This window comes from Neopsephotus bourkii, unplaced genomic scaffold (genome assembly GCF_033783945.1).
Source record: "Neopsephotus bourkii isolate Nb327-2 ecotype Australia unplaced genomic scaffold, CSIRO-AGI_Nbou_v1 NB_1615, whole genome shotgun sequence".
Classification (NCBI taxonomy): domain Eukaryota; kingdom Metazoa; phylum Chordata; class Aves; order Psittaciformes; family Psittacidae; genus Neopsephotus; species Neopsephotus bourkii.
The window spans coordinates 3,126,058-3,146,067 of record NW_026902090.1 but is presented as its reverse complement, the minus strand read 5'-3'; the positions used below and the strand labels follow the sequence as shown (position 1 = coordinate 3,146,067).

Sequence of the window (20,010 nt, the reverse complement as noted above, 5' to 3'; positions counted from 1 at the left end):
ATGCTAAAACAGACCCATTTCTTCATTCTACCTTGGTTTTGCATGGCACACAGAGCATGTGTGGAGACAAGAGGTAAGGTACAGGCTTGCCCTGCTGCCTCCAAACAGGAGTGCCTCTTTCTGTTGCTCTATAGCACTGTGAGTGTGTAGCAGCATCACAAATCTGCACACTGCTGCTGTACAGATAAGTGATAACAAACTAACACAAGCAAAACACTATAAATAATGCTTCTCCCTTTAGGAAAGGGAAAAGGGAGATAATATTGCTTTTAAATACTTTGAGATTTGTACTGTGTTACCATGCTAAACGCCGTAAGTATATAGGTAAAGATTGCAGCTTTACTTCATTGGGCTTGAGCATTCTTGTCTAGTGGGAGATATCCCTGCCCATGGCAGAGAGGTTGGAACTATATGATCTTTAAGGCTTCTTTCAACCCAAACCATTCTGTGATGCCTTACAGTGATCAACTTCTCCATTCTCTTCGAAGCTTCAGGAACACTGCATTACACACCCCAAGAACTGCAGTACCTCATGACAGGAAAACCATGGAAGCAACTGGAGGACAGCCACAGCTGCCGCACTGAGAGGTCATATGCCATTGGAATAGGAGCAGCAGCAGCTGCAGAAGGACCAGTGTGGTGTCCAAGGGAATGAACCCCACAGCTGACTCACTTCTCCGCCTGATAAAGCGGCTGGTTACCCACAAATATCAGTGTCTCGCCTCACCAATATGTATTTAGCCTTCTCCTGTCCGAATCCAGAGCCCCACTCACTCCTTCCTCTAGGGCTGCTGGCCCTTTAAATCCCCGCCAGTGCTCATTGGCGAGTGGCGCAGGGCCACGGGCCAATCAGTGGCCTGCTTGGAGGCTGGCGGGAGGCGCTCTGGTTCCTAAGAGACGGGTGTGAACAAGCCGGCGGCGCTGATGGAGGGGGTCCCTGAGGAGCCGCGCGCCGGGGCCCGCCGCTTCTCTTCGGCCGAGGAGGCCGCGCTGGAAGTGAGGTGGGGCCTGCCCGGACAGCCCGCGCCCTTCGGCATCCGCACACCCGCACCACACACTCCCGAGCCCCCAGCCCCGACGGGATGTCCTATGCTCCTGGGCCTATGCTCCTCTCAGCCCGGGTCAGCTCTATGCAGAGAATAGGGCGAGTCTAAGAGGGAAGAGGCTGCTGTGCTGTGGGCCGTGGTAGGGAGAACAGGTAGGGAAAGAAGCACTTGCACCGCAGCGTGTAGTGGCGACTGAGCCTGTGATGGGTTTAGGTGAAACTTACATTCTCTACCCTTAGCATAGGAATAAGTAACCCTGATTGCTTTTAAGCCGGAGCTTGACAAGAAATGTGGCTTAAGTTGTATTTTCTGCAGTGGTTCTGGCAACACACAGCATGTCCTCTTGGGGCATGATTTTCTTCTCAGTACCTGGCCTTGTGAACCTGTACAGTTATGCTCTGTTCATGGCCACATCTCTCTTCTGTTTTACCTTGACTGCTTCAACTTCTAGAATTTCCCTGGCTGTTCTGTACCTCCTAAATCCCACTGTCATGATCTTCTGCCATGGCTCTTGGCATTCTAAGTCCTGCCTTTCTGAGCAACTTAATCTGTGTGTCAGAGCCTTTCAGATTTTGATTTCCCACAAATATAACCCACACTCTATATAGAATAACATTTCTCTTCCAGAGCTCTTGGTAGTCCAGCAACTTGCTTTTTGGTTCTGAACAAATAGGCACTGTAGGTAAATTATCCTTCCTACCCCACCTTCGTTGAGCCTTTCACAACAATCTAGGATGTTTATACATACTTTCTATGTAATGGGACAGATATTTAAGTTTCCTTGCCCACTGTAAGTATTTGAGCCATTTCATCAATGCTTGTGGCTACATACATCCCTAATTATAGGTGCAGCACTTATTTGTTCTAGTGATAGGAGAAGCAGGCTTCAGCCTTAACCATTCTGATACTTGTAGAGTGAAAAAGGTACCATCTGAAGCACATCATCGCTATTCAGAGGAAGTTCTTCCGCAAACTGGTGTTACTTGCAAGAGCTGTGACCCAGGTTTTCTGCTTTGTGAAAACACCACTGTGAAATGAAAATATTATCCAAAATAAAAAAAGAATTTAAATCCTTTTGAATGTGAAGTCTATTTCCATAAAATGGACAAGTTTAAAGTTTGCTTTTCTTATCAATTAATGTAGTAGTAGCAGTATATATATCAGAATAAAGTGACAAAAATTATTTTGCAGCAGGAAATTGGAATGCTGTAGTTTGTGTCTTCAGAAAACACTGAACCTTGACAAAACTCATGGAGCTAGCATTTTTCAGTGGAAAAAATGGTCTGTAAGGAAACTCTAATTACTTTGCCCAATCTACTTTTCACCAGCTGGCAAATTTTATGACTGAAATACTTCTGACTCAATGTTTATATAGAACTGGAGACAGACACAGCATGAGTGTGCCATGGCTGATTACTGCACTAGTCAGAGATGACATCAGGTCACAACCTGAATCCTTGTCCCCTCAAGCCTTTACTGGTTGCATCAGGATGATAAATTGCTCTGTCATCCCATTATTTTTTCTCTGCATACATGTTTTCTGGATTTCATTTTACCCCTGCAAACAAAAGGTAAAAATACTTAATTTCCACTATTCAGATCTAATGTTAGAGAAGAGCATACGACTAGTCCTGTGAGCATGTTCATAAAGGTCTGCTTGCATGCCATGGCACATCATACCGCTAGTTCTTGTGTAAAAGGTCTGGAAAAACATTCATCAGCTGAAATGTCTCCTCTTTGTTGCCAGGGTGTTCAGTTCATCTGCACAAGCACATGGTCAGTGTGCTTCCACTTCCCTCTGGCTACATGTAGTCATCTGATATGTAGTGAAATAAGCCAAAAGCAGAAGCTATTCAAAAAGATAATGAGATGTTATTGCTGGACGTAGAATCATAGAATCAAGTAGCTTGGAAAAGACCTTTAAAATCATCAAGTCCAACCGTTAACACCAGGACTGCCAAGTCCACTGCTAAGCCATGTCTCTTGCTGTAAAATAGAAGAATCCCAATGTATAAATGATTGTAATGGGAGTCAGCTTTTGGGGGGGGAGCAAAACACCATTGCCATCTCCACTGCACCCATGTATATTTCCTAAGACAAGTCATTTTAAAGCGTTCTTAACTATGAGTGCTGGGGCTGCAGTACAATCTTCTAGTAAGAGTTCAGAGGATCAGCAGCTGAACTGATCTTATGACTTACGATCATGAAAAGAGCATAAAAATGCTGCTTGCAATTGCAGAGGACAGAGATCTTTTCCAGTCAAACTGTCCTATTTTGAAGAAGAGAAGAGATGGAAAGTTTCTGAATAGAAATTAGAAGGTGTTAGCAGCACTGTACACAGAGGATAGCTGTTACACTGCTGAAACTTTTCTGCCATGGTACTAGCAGGCTAAGATGTGGCTCAGACTCCTTCACTTAATGGTAAATGCAGTTGCTTCAAGAAGAGGCCCCTGATATTTATCCACACACTTTCTGAAAGGCAGAAAGATCTGCAGGCAGTTATGAATTTGTTGATGTAAGTTCATAAGTTGGCTCGTTTTCAGTAATTTCTTTCAGTCCTTGCGTAACACATCCTGTTTACATTCCAAAGTTTTACCATGTTATTTGTCTTTAAAGCAGACCAGTCATCCTGGTTACATTCATATAAACCCAATCCATGCCTTTGTACTTTCTATCTCATGGGAATGAGATGAGCTATGAAAGTGTAAAAAGGTTAAGCAAACACAACTGTGTCCCAAGTATGGTTTGTACCTATGTAATTCACAGTAAAGTATACTCTGTTACTATAATATAGGAATACCAAACCAGAGCCTGTGAACAGGCTAACTTTATTTTTAGTGAAAAGTGAAATATAAGCATCTCTCCTTGTTCTTATGACAGTCCTTTGTGCTCCACAAGAAGAAGATTGACCCTGTATTTTTGGAAACACTGACACGGTGATCCATAGTACTAGATCTTGAAGTTATTTTGGTTATGAGGATAAGTCTAACATCAGTCTAACAAGTGTTCTGAAATGTCTGTCTTTGATTAATGTTTTAACATTCACTTGCTCTTTTTTTAAGTTGGGTTCAAGGATTCTCAAACAAGAACTTTGGCTTTATCAATAATCAAACTGTCTGCTACCCTTGTGGCAATTACATCCTCTTCCTGGACATTGAAACAAAGAAGACGACAGCACTGCAGTGTCAGGCTGGCCAGGTGGGAGCCTTCACAGCGAATGGGAATAGTCACGTGTTGGCCTTTTCAGACCGGAGGCTGAATCCCATCATATATATCTACACATTTCCAGAGCTCACTAAACTGACGGAATTAAAAGGTAATGATGTGGTAGTCCTTCCTGTCACTCTTTCATTAAAACAATGCTTAAATCATCCGCTTTCTGAAGGGGGTTTATTTATAAGACTTGAAAAACTGTGACCAGAAACTGTCTCATGACAAGATGTTTGGAAAGCAGTGGAATGAATTTTCCACTGCACTACTTTTAGTTAGGCTTAAGCTAGGGAGGAAAAGGACAGCACAAAATGGAGCTGTTCTAAAGGGAAAACAAATGGAACTAATTTTAGGAAAATGTAGTCAAAATCAGAAGAAAAATCATACTGCAGTAGGCTCCAAGCAGTCTACTGAAACCACATTGGCAAATCAGAGATGTGAGAGGAATGAGGGCTCTTGCAGACAAATCCTGGAATCTGGGAATTTTTTTTGCCTGCATCATAACATTTCTCTCCTTAGTTAAGCTGCTTATCTTACCCACGTTTCAGTTTCCTTGCCATTTAATAAGTTTCATGCTACTTGCTTTTTTCCTGTATATGAATCAAATTATGACTGCAAAGGATTTCAGGGTACTTGGGCAAAAAATAGTTTAAAAATCCAAGATATTCTTGAAAAAAATTGAAAAATCTCCAAGCAGTGATACATGGGGAATATTTTTATGAGAAAATAAAAAATATAATCTTAGTGAAGCAAAAAATCAGAGGTCTCAAGAATGTTTTTGAAGAGTTAAAGTGGATATGAAGGAGCTGAGAAGAGTACTCTTAGCTAGGATAGTGTACAATAAAGTCCAGGGCAATTGGAGACCATATTCTTTACTTTAACATTTCAGGTAACGCTCAGCTGGACTATACCTTGCTTGCATTGAGTTTCAGAGGCCCATATCTAGCCAGTTTCTCTTCCATCCCAGAATTTATTCTTTCAGTATGGTAAGAGTTTAAAATCTAATACCATTTACATTTAATTCATATTTTTGTGTGTGTGCTGTTGTAGCATAAATTAACAAATGTGGAAGACACACTGGTTGCCTTCATCTCCTTCTTTTCGCTGATTGATCATTGTCTGCAACCTTTCTGTACCAAAGTTGGTATTGATTTACTAGCATTAGTAGCCACTACTCAGAATGACTGTTACTTTGCTACAGCTATCTTCTACCTTCTTCAAAGTGTTCAGCATCAGTTAATTACCTGTTCACCCCTGGAAGCTGAATACCATGCTGTTCGTGAAGAAAAAGTTGCCTTCTGAAATGAGGAAAAACATTCTAAAGCCAATTTCTACTTTTTTTGTCCCCCCTGGGTCATTTAGCAGTCCTCTTAATTAATTGTGCTTGATCTTAGTTCTTTCTTACAGTTTTTTTCAGTGATTACACTACCCTGGCTCACTGGGTTACATCATCATTTTCTGCTCATTGTCATGAAAAGGAGGGTTAAATAATACAGTGTGAAAAGTTGGTTCTAACAGAAAGTTAGAATATTTAATTTTTTAAATGGTTCTGTAAAACTATAATCCTTCTCACCTCCGTTGCCAGCAAGCTTGCGCTGACTGTGGAGCCTGAGCACTTCTGCAAACAGATAGGGAGGGTGGAGTAGGAGGAAAGCTAACAAGGACATGTAAGGAATATTCTGTATACTCTCAATTTAATTGTGACCTTTTCTTGTACAATGATTAGTGAAGAGGCAGAAACTCCTGTAACTTCAGAATTTTAGTAATGATAGTAGCTAGAATTACAGATGCCTCTTCTTTATTCCTTATGAAGAAGAAGAATGTTTGCTGTGAACTCTGATTACATAGAGTAATTCAGGAAGGATGACTATATATATTGCAGTAGAAACCAACAAGACAGCCTCACTGGCCTGAAGAGCTTACATGTTTGTCACTTAGAGCAGAAATAACACATGTGATCTAATGCGTTCATTGTGTGCACTTGAACAAAAATCCACCATCTTGAAAAACTTCTTTAAATTGTTCTTAAAACTGGAAATATCTAGAAATGTTTAAATGCTTTAAAGTAGTGGTAATTCCCAAGGCCAAACAAGTTAAACCTATTTGAATCAGCATGAGTATGACTATCAGCAGCTAACTGTCATGAAAGAACCATCCCAGATTCCAGTCAGAAAGAATTTAGTAGTAAAATGGAATTACCTTACAGCATTTAACATAGAATTTATAATAACTTGAGCTCTGGTCAAGTATGTGAAATTACTGTAAGATCAGGACCTCTATTTTTGCAATTGGATTATATTGTTCATTCACTGTACAAATGTATGTGTACAGATGAGAGAAATCTCAATGTGTAATTGCAGTATAATAATTGCAGAGTTCCTGTATTTTAAGCAGTTCAGAATCAGAGGTATAAAAGGTGTTTTGAAAGGTATGTCAGTCTCAAAATATAGAAAGCTTATGGATAACTAAAAGCTGCCTTTCATCTGAGATATTTTATCCCTAGATCTTTATTCTGTTCTGTTCAAAGGGGAGGCTTAATGCCAGATTCTTTTTCAGATACATGTACTATATAGTTTCAGATCTTAGTATTTTATCTACTAGAAAAGAGTGTTGGCACTATCTGTTAGGTATGAGATGAGAACATGCTGACAGATCTTTAGAGAAAGAGCTATACTGATATCTTTTAAAGTCGGGATTGCAGCTTATAGCTTTCTGTAATTTTAATGAGAGTTTCTGTGTATGTGTGAATACTTCTCATTTTTTGCATATGCCATCAGTATTAACCATTGTCTTGCATCCTGACCTGTTTATGTGAGTGAATTTATTACAGGCTAGAAAACCAGGATTATACTAAATCCATTTACAGCAGTGTATGCATTTTAGGTTTTGTTTCCTCTCAGCAGAAAGATAAATACTAAAGCTGTAAATGTTATTTAGATTAACAGTCAGATATTTCATCCAATAAATTAAGAAGCAGTTTTAACCATTTGCTTCAAATGATGTTAATCAGTTCTTGGACAGCACCTAAAAATGCAAATGCAATCAAGAATTAATCTAGATAATGGAGAAATACAATTATGAGAACATAAAATAGGTTACACTGGACAAAAGGAAATTCAGCAGAAAGCAGATTCCTAGCCTTGTGTCAGCTATACATAACAGCCCTACACAAATTCTGCTGCTCATGTTAGTTAATGCAGCTGTAGCTTGTGTATTTGCATTCACAGCACAGTTATTGTATTACCTAAGTAATTAATCCATAGACAATCAGGGGCTGACTGTGGTTTATTTCCTAATAATAATACCTCCCAACTGCTAGCTTGCAAGCATTGTAATCATGGAAAAGCATGGGTTGGAAAAGCAAGGCTGAGGTCTGGAGTGCTAAAGAGTTGATTCGGTCATTCAAGTAGTCACTGATGGAAAAAATCCATGTCTCATGAGTCTGTTGGTCTTTTCACAAAAGGAAGTGCATGATAAGGTTTCTAAAATGTCAGTTTTCAAAATTATTTTGTTATTCAATCTTTTTGTAGCAGTAATAATTTTTGGTATGGCTAATTAACCACCTCCTTTGCACTCTCACGAGGACCTAACTTGTTTGACAGCAGAAATTTTTTGTCAGTGTCATAATATTTCTTTTCCAAACTTGAGCTTAAAAATCAGTCACAACCACATCCAGATCTTTAGCAGGAATGTTTTTGACTTATTTAATGGATTTGATTTTCTTTTACTCTCCTTAATGAAGGAACTGGCAAGAAAATATCCTCCTTTGCAGCGAGTCTCAGCCAGGGGTAACAGCGACATCTATGAGTTTTAACCCTATGAATTGGCAACAACTCTGTCTTGTTGATGAGAGCAATGTTACTGTCTGGCATATTGAAAGAAATAATGATGAACATCATCTGAAGCAAAAGTAAGTGGAAGACCCTTTAGGTTAAGAGAAAAATCTAGTTGTTTATTTTAATAACTAAAACTAGCAACCTACATCTGTTCTGAAAGAATTTAATCCAATTTAGTTCACCAAGCAGTTGCAATCAGTAATTGCTAAATCACCACCAGTGTGGATCTATCTGGTAAGTCAAGTTAATTGAATTTATGATTTAATTTCTTAGCACTCACATGTCCAGATTATGCACATCATGAAGCTAATACTAATCAACTGACTTGGCAGCCTCCATCAAAAGCTGCATAACTGAATTAAGGTAGTACCTGGACTACTTTCCTGAAAGTGGCTATGTTGAGTATTGCTTTTGTAGCTATGAAATCACCACATTTGGATCAACTTTCTTCCTAGTAGGCATAGTTAAACAACACGCTATTTTATTCGCAAATTATACCAAAAGCAGTATCAGTTTTCTGTGCAATTTCCACCTTGTGTGGCCAATTTACTGATGGCTCTGTCAATGCAATTCGCTGAGCACAGCAAACCTAGAATTTATTTATGCAAAAATGGTTTTTGAGGTTGGTATAGAACTTGCAGGTTAACTATGAATATATTGCCAACTATTGCCATATACTAGTGAAAGTGTAGACAAGGCCTTAATTTGAGATCTGAAAAGGATACTGAAGGGGTTTTTGCCTCTTGTCTGTATAGAGTACACGTGAAAATACACGTATTCTCCTTTCCTTCTCCTCACTTTTCATTCTGTTCAGTAGAGGCATTGTAACAGCTACTCATAACACCAATTTCTGGATTACAGCAGGCAAATAGTGCTACTAATTTTTCATCATCATTAAACTTTCTGCAAGTAAACATTAAGCACGAATCTTCACAGTGTGTGCAAGTTAAGAGTGTGACTTTACTAATCCTGGTCAATAAGGAAACAGTAACATAGAATGGTTGTTTATACAAGGCAACAAGAAAAGGCTGAGCTAGAACATGGCAATCTGTTTCTGTGCATTAGGAATATTCCTCTTTTGTAGTAGCCTTACTTTTCAGTAAAATGGTATGTGCTGTGTGGAATGATTATCTACAACAGTCCTTCATTACTCTCACAGAAGCAAATCCCCTTAAATGAGATGGTGTCTCAAACTTTTGAAAACCTGCTTCTCAGTTTTGTATCAACCTTTACTATTCATATTATTTCTTGTCCTCAGACAGTGTCTCTTGCTTTTTCACAGCCCTGTGGAACTCCCTGATGCACAAGGGTCGGTGAGTCATCGTACGGATTTGTTTTTTCCAATTTCTTATGATGAAGACCCATACTACGGCCCTCTTTTACCAGTTTCAGCCATTGCTGGACTGGAAGGAGATGAAGCAGAAACATTCATGGTAATTACTGGGGTGTTTTTTTTCCCTTTTTACTATTCCAAGTCATTATACTTTTTAATGCAAATAGGTGTTAATAATTTAATGTCTGTTAAACAGGTACAGGCCAGTAAATAGATCTGTTGTCTCAACAATGCTTTTTAAATCCATTTTGACAGGAGACTTAGAAATCATGCTGCCACTGCACAGGTCCTAGCATAGTCATATATCTGCACAGTGGAGGCACTAATCTGTATCCCAGAAGCAGTATAAGCATGTCAGCATTTAACCATGCCCAAGTTAATGTGCCCTGCCGAAACCCTGGAAACCTATTCCCATGCTAAACTGATAGTAACCTTCAGGTATCCTTATTTCCCTTTGGGATTTGTTTTCTTTTTGGCTGAAATGTCACAAGCTATGGAAACATGAGAGGCTTTGTTCCAAACAGCAACCTCTGCTTCTGAAATACACTCCAATACCACTATCAGTGTTGGGCTTGCCTGTTTGTCTCGCTTTGTATTTGATTATTTACTTGTTAGCTTCCCTTGAGATGCCTATTTTGAGAGACCTTAAAACTGTTCCTGCTTTCAAATTTACCTTCACTTGATTATCAGCCAGAAGCATCTGCCAGTGTGAAAACATTCAAGTTGCAAATCTGGGATTCTCTTCTAAGATTAATACCATCAATTTCTATGTGGTGACTTGTGATATGTAAGAGATACCCAAACTACCACGTGTAAGATGTTACTGGCATTATACTATGTCTTTTCATTGGATAAATGTGAGTTCTGTGTTATCAGATTAGGATACCACAGGTTTCTGCCATAAACTTTTCTTATAAAGCAAAATAAAAAATGAAAAGAGGGAATGATGCTTTCCTGACCTCATCATCTTTTCATGCATTCAGATTTCACAGAGGTTTTTCACCGTGTACCTGCTGATACCTTTGGTTTCCAGAACAATCAGTAATTACAAACAAACGTTATCTATTGATTCTGTTTACACATGAGCTGCTTTTATTTCAGATTACTTAGAACACGGCAAATTAAAACTCTCATCAGGGGCATTGCCTTTTTCTTCTGCCTTGCTGCCTCTTGCATTATGTACAGATGATGAACTGCAAAACCCACTTTGTTCTTTAGCCTGTAAAGTGAATTACAAGAGGTATTGGGGAAAAAAAAACCCCACAACTACCATGTTAGGTCTCTGAGGCTTAATTTCTTTTTCCTGTCTTTGAATGGGTGCTATTCCGTTCAGAAGTGCTAGGTTCTTCTGCTTGAACTTGCAGAATCATGTCATGAACTTTTCCACATGGAAGGTCTGTGCTCTCAACCATACTTGATTGAAAAGGTTGGGCAAGAGCTTGAGCAACCTCATGTAGTGGGAGGTATCCCTGCCCATGGCAGGAGAGTTGGAACTAGGTGATCTTAAGATCCTTTCCAACCCAAACCATTCTATGATTCTACACTAGAAAACACTATAAGGTCCTTGCATTCCTAACTGCCTTCAGAGAAACCTAGGTTTCTTTTTTAGCACCTTCAAGACGATCATGTTCTCTTTAGAAATATTCCTAGAGTAAGAGAAGATTGTTCTACTAGTCTTTGATGAAGATTTCCTTTTCTTTCAAATTGCATGATAAATATTTTAGTAATTATTTACTGTCCAAATTCCATAGGTGTGTGTATTTAGGTTGAGAATATTGACAAGATAACAAACAGGTTCTTTAGGAAGGAAAGAATTTAAGTTAGTTTGGTTTGGGGTTTTTTTTCAGAAATACATGCTGCTGTTGTTCCGTTTGTTCTTGTGGTGCTATGTTGTTTCCCGTAAGTTGTGAGGTGCTGCACTTACATTTAGCACTAGGAGAGGCTGAACCAATTTCCTGCATGTTTTCACCTTGCTCCAGACTATAATAGCTGAATAATTTTTTGCAGGACTTGCATTTATTGTGCCTTACAGCACTGACTCTCCCCTCCATGCATGCCTGTATACATATGTTCCCTCTCTAATCTAGCAGAAAAAACTGAGCCACCACTGGGTCTTGTAACCCCCCACACTGGATATGCATATGTCTTATCAGGTTAAACACCCTCTTCCAGCACCCCAGCACAGAACATATGGCTTTGGCAAAGCAGTTCCCACACAAGCTGATGAGAATATACTTGATGGAGAAGATACTCCTTTGAAGTACTGTTTTATCAAGACCCTTGTGTTGAAAAGTGTCTAATGCAGCAACTTTGAGAGAGATTGAAATGACTGAACTTGCTGTGTTCCTTAGATATCCATATATCTTCCGATTACAGTTGCTGTAATGGACAAGGCTGTCCATTATAGAGCTGCTGTAAGTACTGTTCTTCATTGTCTCTGTACATTGACAGGCTGCTGTGGCAGATGTATCAATAGTTATTAGCACTAATAGTTTGTGTACCATTACAAATGTCCATGAGCAGTTGTCTAATTCTGGCCTAAAATCTGTGCCTCAACATTGGTCAAGGAAAATAACCTTTAAGTTATTTTCCTCTCTCCTGTCATCAGTGGTTTTTCGATTAATAAGAGACATCCTGCTTCTCCTGTGGTGGTTCATGAGGTGCATTCAGCTGAATGCAGTGGGAATGGTATCATGGCCTGACAAAGGTCTGCCTATCTCCATAGTATTTGACAGAAGTTTTTTTGTTCTTTATCACAAAATCTGAGCCAGTTGAGATCAATGTTTTCCATATTGATGTGAGCATCCAAAGTGGAGAACCATTCATTTATTTAGGCTATTATTGAAAGGAGCTGTCCTCAGCCTACATTACATCATCCCTGGAGGCTGTAGCCCACTCCTAACGGATGCTTGAGAGGCAAGTAAGAAAAGCAAGCCCGTTGCCAGTGCTGTTGTTTGCTTGTTTGAAATGCTTAGGGTTCCATACTCTGGAACAAGGTTATGAGGCTGGGTACGTACCAAGGTGTAACCACAACGGGGCAGCAGAGTGAAAGGAATTGGAAGCTCCTGCTGCTTTCAATCCTCTGCTTTCTTCAACGAGATTGATTTAGTTTTGTTTCAATATTCCTTACAATTGGCACGTGGGTTTTCTTTAACATGATTTACCATGGCAAGCCCACTTAACTCCACTTCTTCCCTAGGACCATTTTATTACAATTGTCTTTTAATAAAACTTTTCATATCAAGAATCCATAATGGATATTTTTTCCCTTGAAGAAACTATCTCCAGACATAGATTTTCTGGAAAATGTTTTTGTTTCTCAAGTTACAAGCCTCAGTGAACACATGACTGAATAAAGTAAGGATGATGTTGTACAAGTGCTCAGACTCTTTAAGTTAATGATCTTTTAATTTTTTGCCTTAAAATGTATGTAACTGCTTGTACAGATACTTGCCAGTTGTTGGCTGAATTTGTTTCTTTTTGTGCTGCAGCCTAGAAATTATATCAAGCCTTTACTACATCCCACTGCCCACTGCTGGTCTGCAACCTCAGAAGTTTATGTGGGCTGCAAAGAAGGATATGTTTTAGCAATTGATTCTGAGACATGCAGTGTTTCTGTTCTTCAACAAAAACCTCTGCCTGGTAAGAAATAGCTGCATTGTGTGTTTTATTCAAGTAGTGAGGAAAGTGGATTTTTTGCTTTCTTCTGTTCTCCTATTGTGTACCTTACAGAGATTGTAAAGCTATATTGTAGAACCATATTTCTCTTAGTAGTATGATAAGCATTTGAAATATCTTTTGAGCTTCTATTTGGGTTTCTTTTTTGGCTTTCGTTTTTATCAAAACTGATAAAATGAACAATATTTCTAGAAGCCCAGATCTTATTAACCAGTCCTACGAGATTAATGTTAAATTATTAACATACCAGCTGTACACAGTCTTTTTACTATTAGGTAAGTACCTAGACTTTATTTTATTTTTCATTAAATATTGGATTGTCCTCATTTGGTGTGTTAGATGATGTTAGAACATATCTTTGAAGACTCATTATAAGTCTTCAAACAACAATGCTGAATTTAAGGTAATGTTGCTTAATAGAATGCCACATGGTACCCTTCTGTGCCCATTCAGAGCACTCCCAAGATGGAGGACAGTGAAACACAGCTGACATAAAATGTTTCAGCAGTGGCAGCCTATATGTATCATCATTTGCAGGGATGGAAGGTGTCAGTCCAACTGTGTACATGAAGTTCCCTGGTTCAGTCAGGTCTAAGAGGAGTATTGGAATATGATTCTCCCTAGCACTACAACTGGGTAATATCCTGATTTAGACCAGCATAGAACTGTTTCACTATTAAACACTGAATCAGACTGGATATGAGGAAAAATTTCTTCACTAAAAAGGTTGTCAAATACTGGAACAGGCTGCCCAGGGAACTGGTGGAGTCACCCATATTTAAAAAACCTGTAGATGTGGCACTTAGGGACATGGCTTGGTGGTAGACTTGACAGTGTTAGGTTTATGGTGATGATCTTAAAGGTCCTTTTCAACCTAATGACTCTATGATTCTATTATAGACAGGCTGGTGATAATTTGTTTTCTTGTTTTGTCATGTAATACATGGGTTTTTAAGCTGCAGCAGGTTTCCCTGACATTCCCAAAGTGCTGTAATAGTTAACACAGAAATGGAAGGCTGCTTTTAAAAATACCCTAACAAACCAGCATTATTTCTCTGCTTTTGAAATTATCAGAGTTTTAAGCTTACCAAATCAAGAGCTGGAAATCATCAACAAATAAAAAGCTGAGGTGTAACCAGAAATGTTTTTGGCACTTCAGTGGAAAGAAACAAGAATATTTGCCATCTGGGCTTTTCATTGACCTGTATATTCTTCTTTGAGTTCTGTCCTAAAACTGTCTAACAAACACAACTGTCTCTATTCGTATTATAATGAACCTTCTGCTTAATATAAAGCATACTGCAACCTGTATCTGTTTAGCAGAATGCTTACGTGCATGCCCAGCTTTAAGCACATGCTAAATTCCTATTATGGTGTTGCAAACAGAACCGTAAGTGGCCACAGCATTTCACTTGGGCATCTTTATGAGGCTGATGGAAGTTTCCTTCGTAAGTACATCAAATAAAAAAAAACAAACCCATGGTTAGAAATAAGAATACCAGCACTTAGCACTAGAAGATATATAAATCTGCATCTGTACCACTCTCCATGCCAAGTATTGCTATCCCCTTTTACAGCTGTGAGCTCAATCATAGAAAGATTGTGCCTGCTCAGTTGCATAAATGACAGAAATGGTGGATGTTGGGGAGGATTTAGTGTTCTGAAACTGGGCTATCGTTTGGTATGCAGCTGACTTTTACTGCAATATTGACATATAAACAAGGTTGATGTTATAAGTTGTTTTCTTTTGTGCAGATCACCTGCGTAAAATGTCGGATATCGTATCTTATGTTCATAAAGAAGTACAGAGAAAGAAAGGTATTTCCATGTTCAAATTAAGCTAATAGCACCACTGATGTCTATGTCTGGGAGTAATAATATGAGAGTACAGCTGGAAGCCACTGGTTAGAAAAACCCTGCTCACACTGGCCTCTGTAAGACACATTGATGGCAATTTTTATATGTTTACATGACAAATGATCAATAGCTTTTGTGATAATAGACAGCCAAATGAATAGCCTCAGGAAAAACAGTGGCAGTGAAATAATTTCTCTTCATTCTAATTTACATTGGAATAAGGATGTTAGAATAGGTTCCCTACTGCTTAGTTTTAATAACTTTTTTTTAGAACTGCAGTCACTTGAAACTTAGTTGACTTAGTATTTAGGGAGTTGTTTCAAACACTGTTTTGGGCTCCACAGTAGAAAAAAGATATTCACATAACGGAAGAACTTCAGCACAGGGCCACAAAGATTATTGCAGTGTCTCAGTACCCAACACACAAAGGTAGGCTGAGAGAACCATGTTTGTTCAGCCCAAAGAAACAAAAATGGGGGATTTTACTATTGCTTTACCTACTTAATAAAAGGTTAGGAGAAAATGGAACCAGACATACTTTCACAGTGTAAGTACTCAGACACTGGGACAAGTTGCCACGAGAAGCTATGCAAATTCCACTCTTGGATATATTTAAACCTCAGCTGCACGTGACTCTGGACAACATTATCCAACTTTGAAGTTGGCTCTGAGTTTGAAGTTGGCTCTGTGCTGATCATGAGACTGGATCAGAGGACTTCTAGGGTCCCTTCCAACATAAATGATTTTGCTATTGACCGACTTTAACGCGGCTATTTAGCAGCCTTTACAAAAGTCAAATGATTTCTCAAATTTCTAGTTCACCACAGTAGTACTGTCACTTCAAATTATGTATATCAACCTTCTGCTTCATTATCACACCAAAAGTCCGAAGAATATTTAGCCCACAAAGCCTTTTTACTCACAAATAGTAAATCATCTCAGTTTTGAAGTTGAACCATTGTTGCAATAAATCAACTTTGATGTTTTATGTTGGTTTTGTGCTCTCAGGTGATAAACCAACAGATCTGCAAAAACCGGTTTTATTTGGCATGGCATTTTGTAACGAGGGGCTGTACACAGCTGGAAGTGTAAGGCATCTTTTATGCTTTTAGCTTACTGTGTGAAAATCAAAGAACGTTCAAATGGAGTCTATTTGCAGAGTTCACCACAAAGACAAGAGTTAGAAGAAAAGTGGAGAGCTGCAGAACTATAAGGGTCCTCTATGATGTTGTCTGTATTTTCTTTGTTAAGACTTGAGATAAGAAATTGGAAGGGAGCAGGGTGGGAAGGGTTTCTGGTTTTGTGATCAAAGAAGCAATAAAAGAGGACAATCTTTCTTTTAACAAAAGATAATGAGTATTCTGGAGCAACAGAAAAGGAGGATGGACAAAAAGCAAGAGAGAAAATGGCTGAGGGAGCTGCCAAATTGTTTTGTTCAAGTCTTAATTCAATATTTAACCCAAACTGACAATACCATTGTACATTACTGCTTAAGAGTGGGACAAAGTCTCATACTGTATCAAAAAAATCAATATGAAATCTGAAGAATTAACTGATGAAAGAGTCTGTTTTTATCAGGCATGGACTGTTACTAAGACTTGTATTAAAGAATACCTTAATTTTTCAGTAGATTTATTACCCAGGGTAAAAACACACTGGATTTAAATACACTAAAGGCAAATGAGTCTGTTAGTGATGGGATACAGTTAAACACTGTTAGTTTAGAGATCTTACAGAACTTCTTGAAGTTCAGTTTGCCATAGATATAACCTAGACCTCATGTGGATTTGTATTTTTCTGCACAGGAGGGCATTTTGTTCTTTTATCAAATCAAAGGTCTGCAGTACGAGATGAAAATTTATGCTGATATCTTACAACCCATATCCAGCCTCATATTCTCCCCTGATTACACTGTACTTCTGCTTGTCACTGACCAGGTATAGCATTTGAGATAATGGCATGATATAGTGGGATGTTCCTGTGATGCTATATGTGTATGCTGATATCATTAGGCTGAAATGTCTGTAATCTAATCACACAAGTCACAGATTATATCAGAGGCGAAAACAGCTTGTGTTTTTTAATGAAAGATTGGAAAGGCTTTTAATGAAGCACAGAATATTTGTCTCCTACAGATGGTGAATTATATAGTATCTAATACTGAGATTTCCCAACAAAAACACTTGTGTGTGTACAGCGGAGTAACTTTAGGGTCTGCAGTGTGTTCAGGTCACATTGGACCAACTGAGCATGAGCTCTTCTAGGCTTGATGTGTGCCTGCCCAGTAAGAAAAGAGTAGCTTGTGTACATCAGACCTACTGTGGCTGTGCAGTAGAGTTGTTCTGTTCATAAACCTGAATTCATCTGGCAACCCAGTCCAAGATCCTTCTTTGACCATCTTGATGTACAGGAATTTACACAAGGGTCCCAAATCCTGAAATTCTACCTTTCTTGCAGACCTTTAATCACTGAAATTGACATTTTTAAAGCTCTTAAAATGTTTTTTGTATGTGTCAGGAGGTTCCATATTCAGGACAGCAGTGCAATGATAACTTCAGTCACACTGATTTCATTCTCCTTTTGTAAAATAAGATGATCTAAAATCTTTGTTAAAGTTAGTTATGAATTTTTTCCAACAGGCTTTGAGATTTTTAGATAAAAATGTCTCTTAAAGCTTAAGATTTATGATATGTATTTTATATTGGCTTAGAATATTTATTGATTCCTGGAGTGACATGAAATAGAGTGGCTTTAAATTATTTTATTAAAGCAATTTTGAGAAGCAGAACTTCTTGAAAATGTGACTGGCTGCATCACTCTAAAATGAACTAACCTAATCTTCAGCTAGCGTCAATTAATATAATCCATTGATTTAATGAGAGTTCTGCTGGGCACTTTTTACCTCAGTTTAGAGTCAGATATAAAACTTTAAAGAGTGAAGCTTAGAAAGATGGCTATTTTTTTGTTGAAGTCTTCAGAAGGTCTTAATGAAAACTTTCATAGGCCAGTGATGAATTATTTCTCTTTTTTTTCAGGGGACACTCTATACTTACAAACCTGCACATACTGGAGAAGCTGTCAAAATCCTGGACACATGCAGAAGTTGTTTTCTGGCAGCTGATTTTCTTCCAGGGAACAAGTACTGTGTGGTAAGAAACAGTATTCTGTTTTATATATAATAGTGGCTTTTTTCAGGTAACCAGTATGTTGCTAAGGCGCAGAACCTAAAGCGTTGCAGAGATTGGGACTGTTCTGATATTTGTTATAGAAGTAAATGGCATTAATTCAGGTATGGTCTATAAAAGGGTCAGAACTTGCCCTAGAATGCAGGGTAGATAATTCACAGATTGCTAAAATGTCATATTGGTTCTGCTGCTGATTTGTGTGACTCACTATGTTCAGGAACATAGCTGAGCAAAAGGTGTATTCAGTTCAGGAAATAGATGTTGGAACAAGAAATTCCTACTTACCTTTTCAGCCTTCAGCACAAATTGGACCAGCCTGAGAGATGCCTCTATTCTGGGTCCAGGTACAAAAAAGGTCTTCCTCATCTGTCCATTATGAGAAACTCCTTGCTTTCCTCCTATGTCTTTGACTCCTGCCAGACATACTTTAGCCAGCAGTTCATCTCGAGGCCATTAATTCTTCAAGTAGCCAGCCTAGGAACCTGGGGTCTTAATCAATTAGGTTTGCTGAATCTGTTTGTTTGCTGTTAACATGGGAATGGCAGATTTTACTTTACTCTCAATGAACAATGTGAGGGTTGATTGATCTCTAGCTATACTTTACTGTGGAATTAGAAAAATGCCTGTATAAAAGAACTCAAGCTCCATTATGATATATATCTTTTTTCATGTGGGAAAACAAGACCTGTTCTTAAGTGCTTTCTTATGCAAAGAAAATTATAAACAGGTTTTCCTATTGCTGGCTGAATGGTGGAAGTGCTAATATTGATCAAGCTTACATGTTTTGTCCTAGATTGTCTCATTCTGCTTAAAGACCATTCCTGCGACCTGCAGCAATTAACAAAAATTGTTATATGTTTTCCTTAGGCAGGTGCACCTTGCAGCAACTGGGCTTAATGAGAAAGCAAGATAATTGCAAGCAAAACTAGTGGCCTTTGATCTGCTATGCTCAGACATTAGCTGAATTTATATTCTGTAGGAGATCACCAGTCACTTTCAGGCTATTTGTTTATTCCACCCTCTTTTGTGTTTTTCTCTCTTCAACAGTCTGTAACAATTTCAGGTGAAGTACAAGTTTGGTTGCTGAAAGATGGAACTGGCCTCAGCAAGCTAAATCTTAATGTTCAGGTACATGTAACCAGGAGCTTATACAGTGACTGATACTTAGTTTTCTCTAATATTTTTCAATTCATAGCATAATATTCCACAGATTTGTATCAAACAGTGATAAGGAAAGCTCAGTAGTGTCTTCAAACAACCCATGAAACAGATTAAAAAAAGATTGTCTTTCAGAATGTTTCCTTGAACTAATTTTGTATTTAACCCAGCCATAAAGGACAGTAAACATTTCAACCTAATGTCCTCATGATCTGTCTTTAAGCACATATTTGTAAATAATCACAATTTTTATCGTATTACTTCATTACCTTTTAATTTTAATGAGTGTCATAGCCAAAAGAAAAGTTTCAGGTGTATAAAAACTAAATTCCATGACTGATCTGAAAAGCAGGTTTTAAGAATTAAGTATTTCAAACTGTTAATGCTTTGCCCTGATTTAAGGTGCATTCAAACTCTGAAATCTGACAAAGTAAGAAAAAAAATCACTTTCTGTTACAGCTGTACATGTAACAATGCAGTCACTGTTTTATTTAGGTGGAATTTCTTTCACTTAAAATCTGGATAGTAGATTTACTTTTATTTTCTGAGGAGCACAGATTGCCTGTTGATTTGTAGACACACAGCATAGGTAAAATCCCTGTGATGTCTCTAAAACTTTCTTTGTTTGCTTTTTAGATAAATCATTTCAGGTTTCTTCTCCAAATTTTTTTAAATAGTGAAAGAAAATGGGTACTGACATGTGGGAT

At 38.3% G+C, this 20,010-nt stretch overlaps 1 protein-coding gene across 3 annotated transcripts in view; it reads left to right on the top strand.

Moving 5' to 3' along the window:
• The first annotated feature begins 749 nt into the window (after positions 1 to 749).
• The window catches only part of CFAP43 (cilia and flagella associated protein 43), a 47,875-nt gene continuing 28,614 nt past the window's right edge, over positions 750 to 20,010 (top strand). For all 3 annotated transcript variants that reach the window (XR_009728338.1, XM_061372623.1, XM_061372624.1), the window contains exons 1-11: positions 750 to 1,001; positions 4,109 to 4,362; positions 5,146 to 5,242; positions 7,999 to 8,166; positions 9,375 to 9,525; positions 12,917 to 13,067; positions 14,859 to 14,921; positions 15,969 to 16,048; positions 16,766 to 16,897; positions 17,996 to 18,109; positions 19,193 to 19,273. Coding sequence is in view for 2 of the 3 variants with exons in the window: in XM_061372623.1 (XP_061228607.1) it covers positions 925 to 1,001; positions 4,109 to 4,362; positions 5,146 to 5,242; positions 7,999 to 8,166; positions 9,375 to 9,525; positions 12,917 to 13,067; positions 14,859 to 14,921; positions 15,969 to 16,048; positions 16,766 to 16,897; positions 17,996 to 18,109; positions 19,193 to 19,273 (1,368 nt within the window). In the remaining variant the exon portion in view is untranslated. The remainder of the gene's footprint in view (positions 1,002 to 4,108; positions 4,363 to 5,145; positions 5,243 to 7,998; positions 8,167 to 9,374; positions 9,526 to 12,916; positions 13,068 to 14,858; positions 14,922 to 15,968; positions 16,049 to 16,765; positions 16,898 to 17,995; positions 18,110 to 19,192; positions 19,274 to 20,010) is intronic.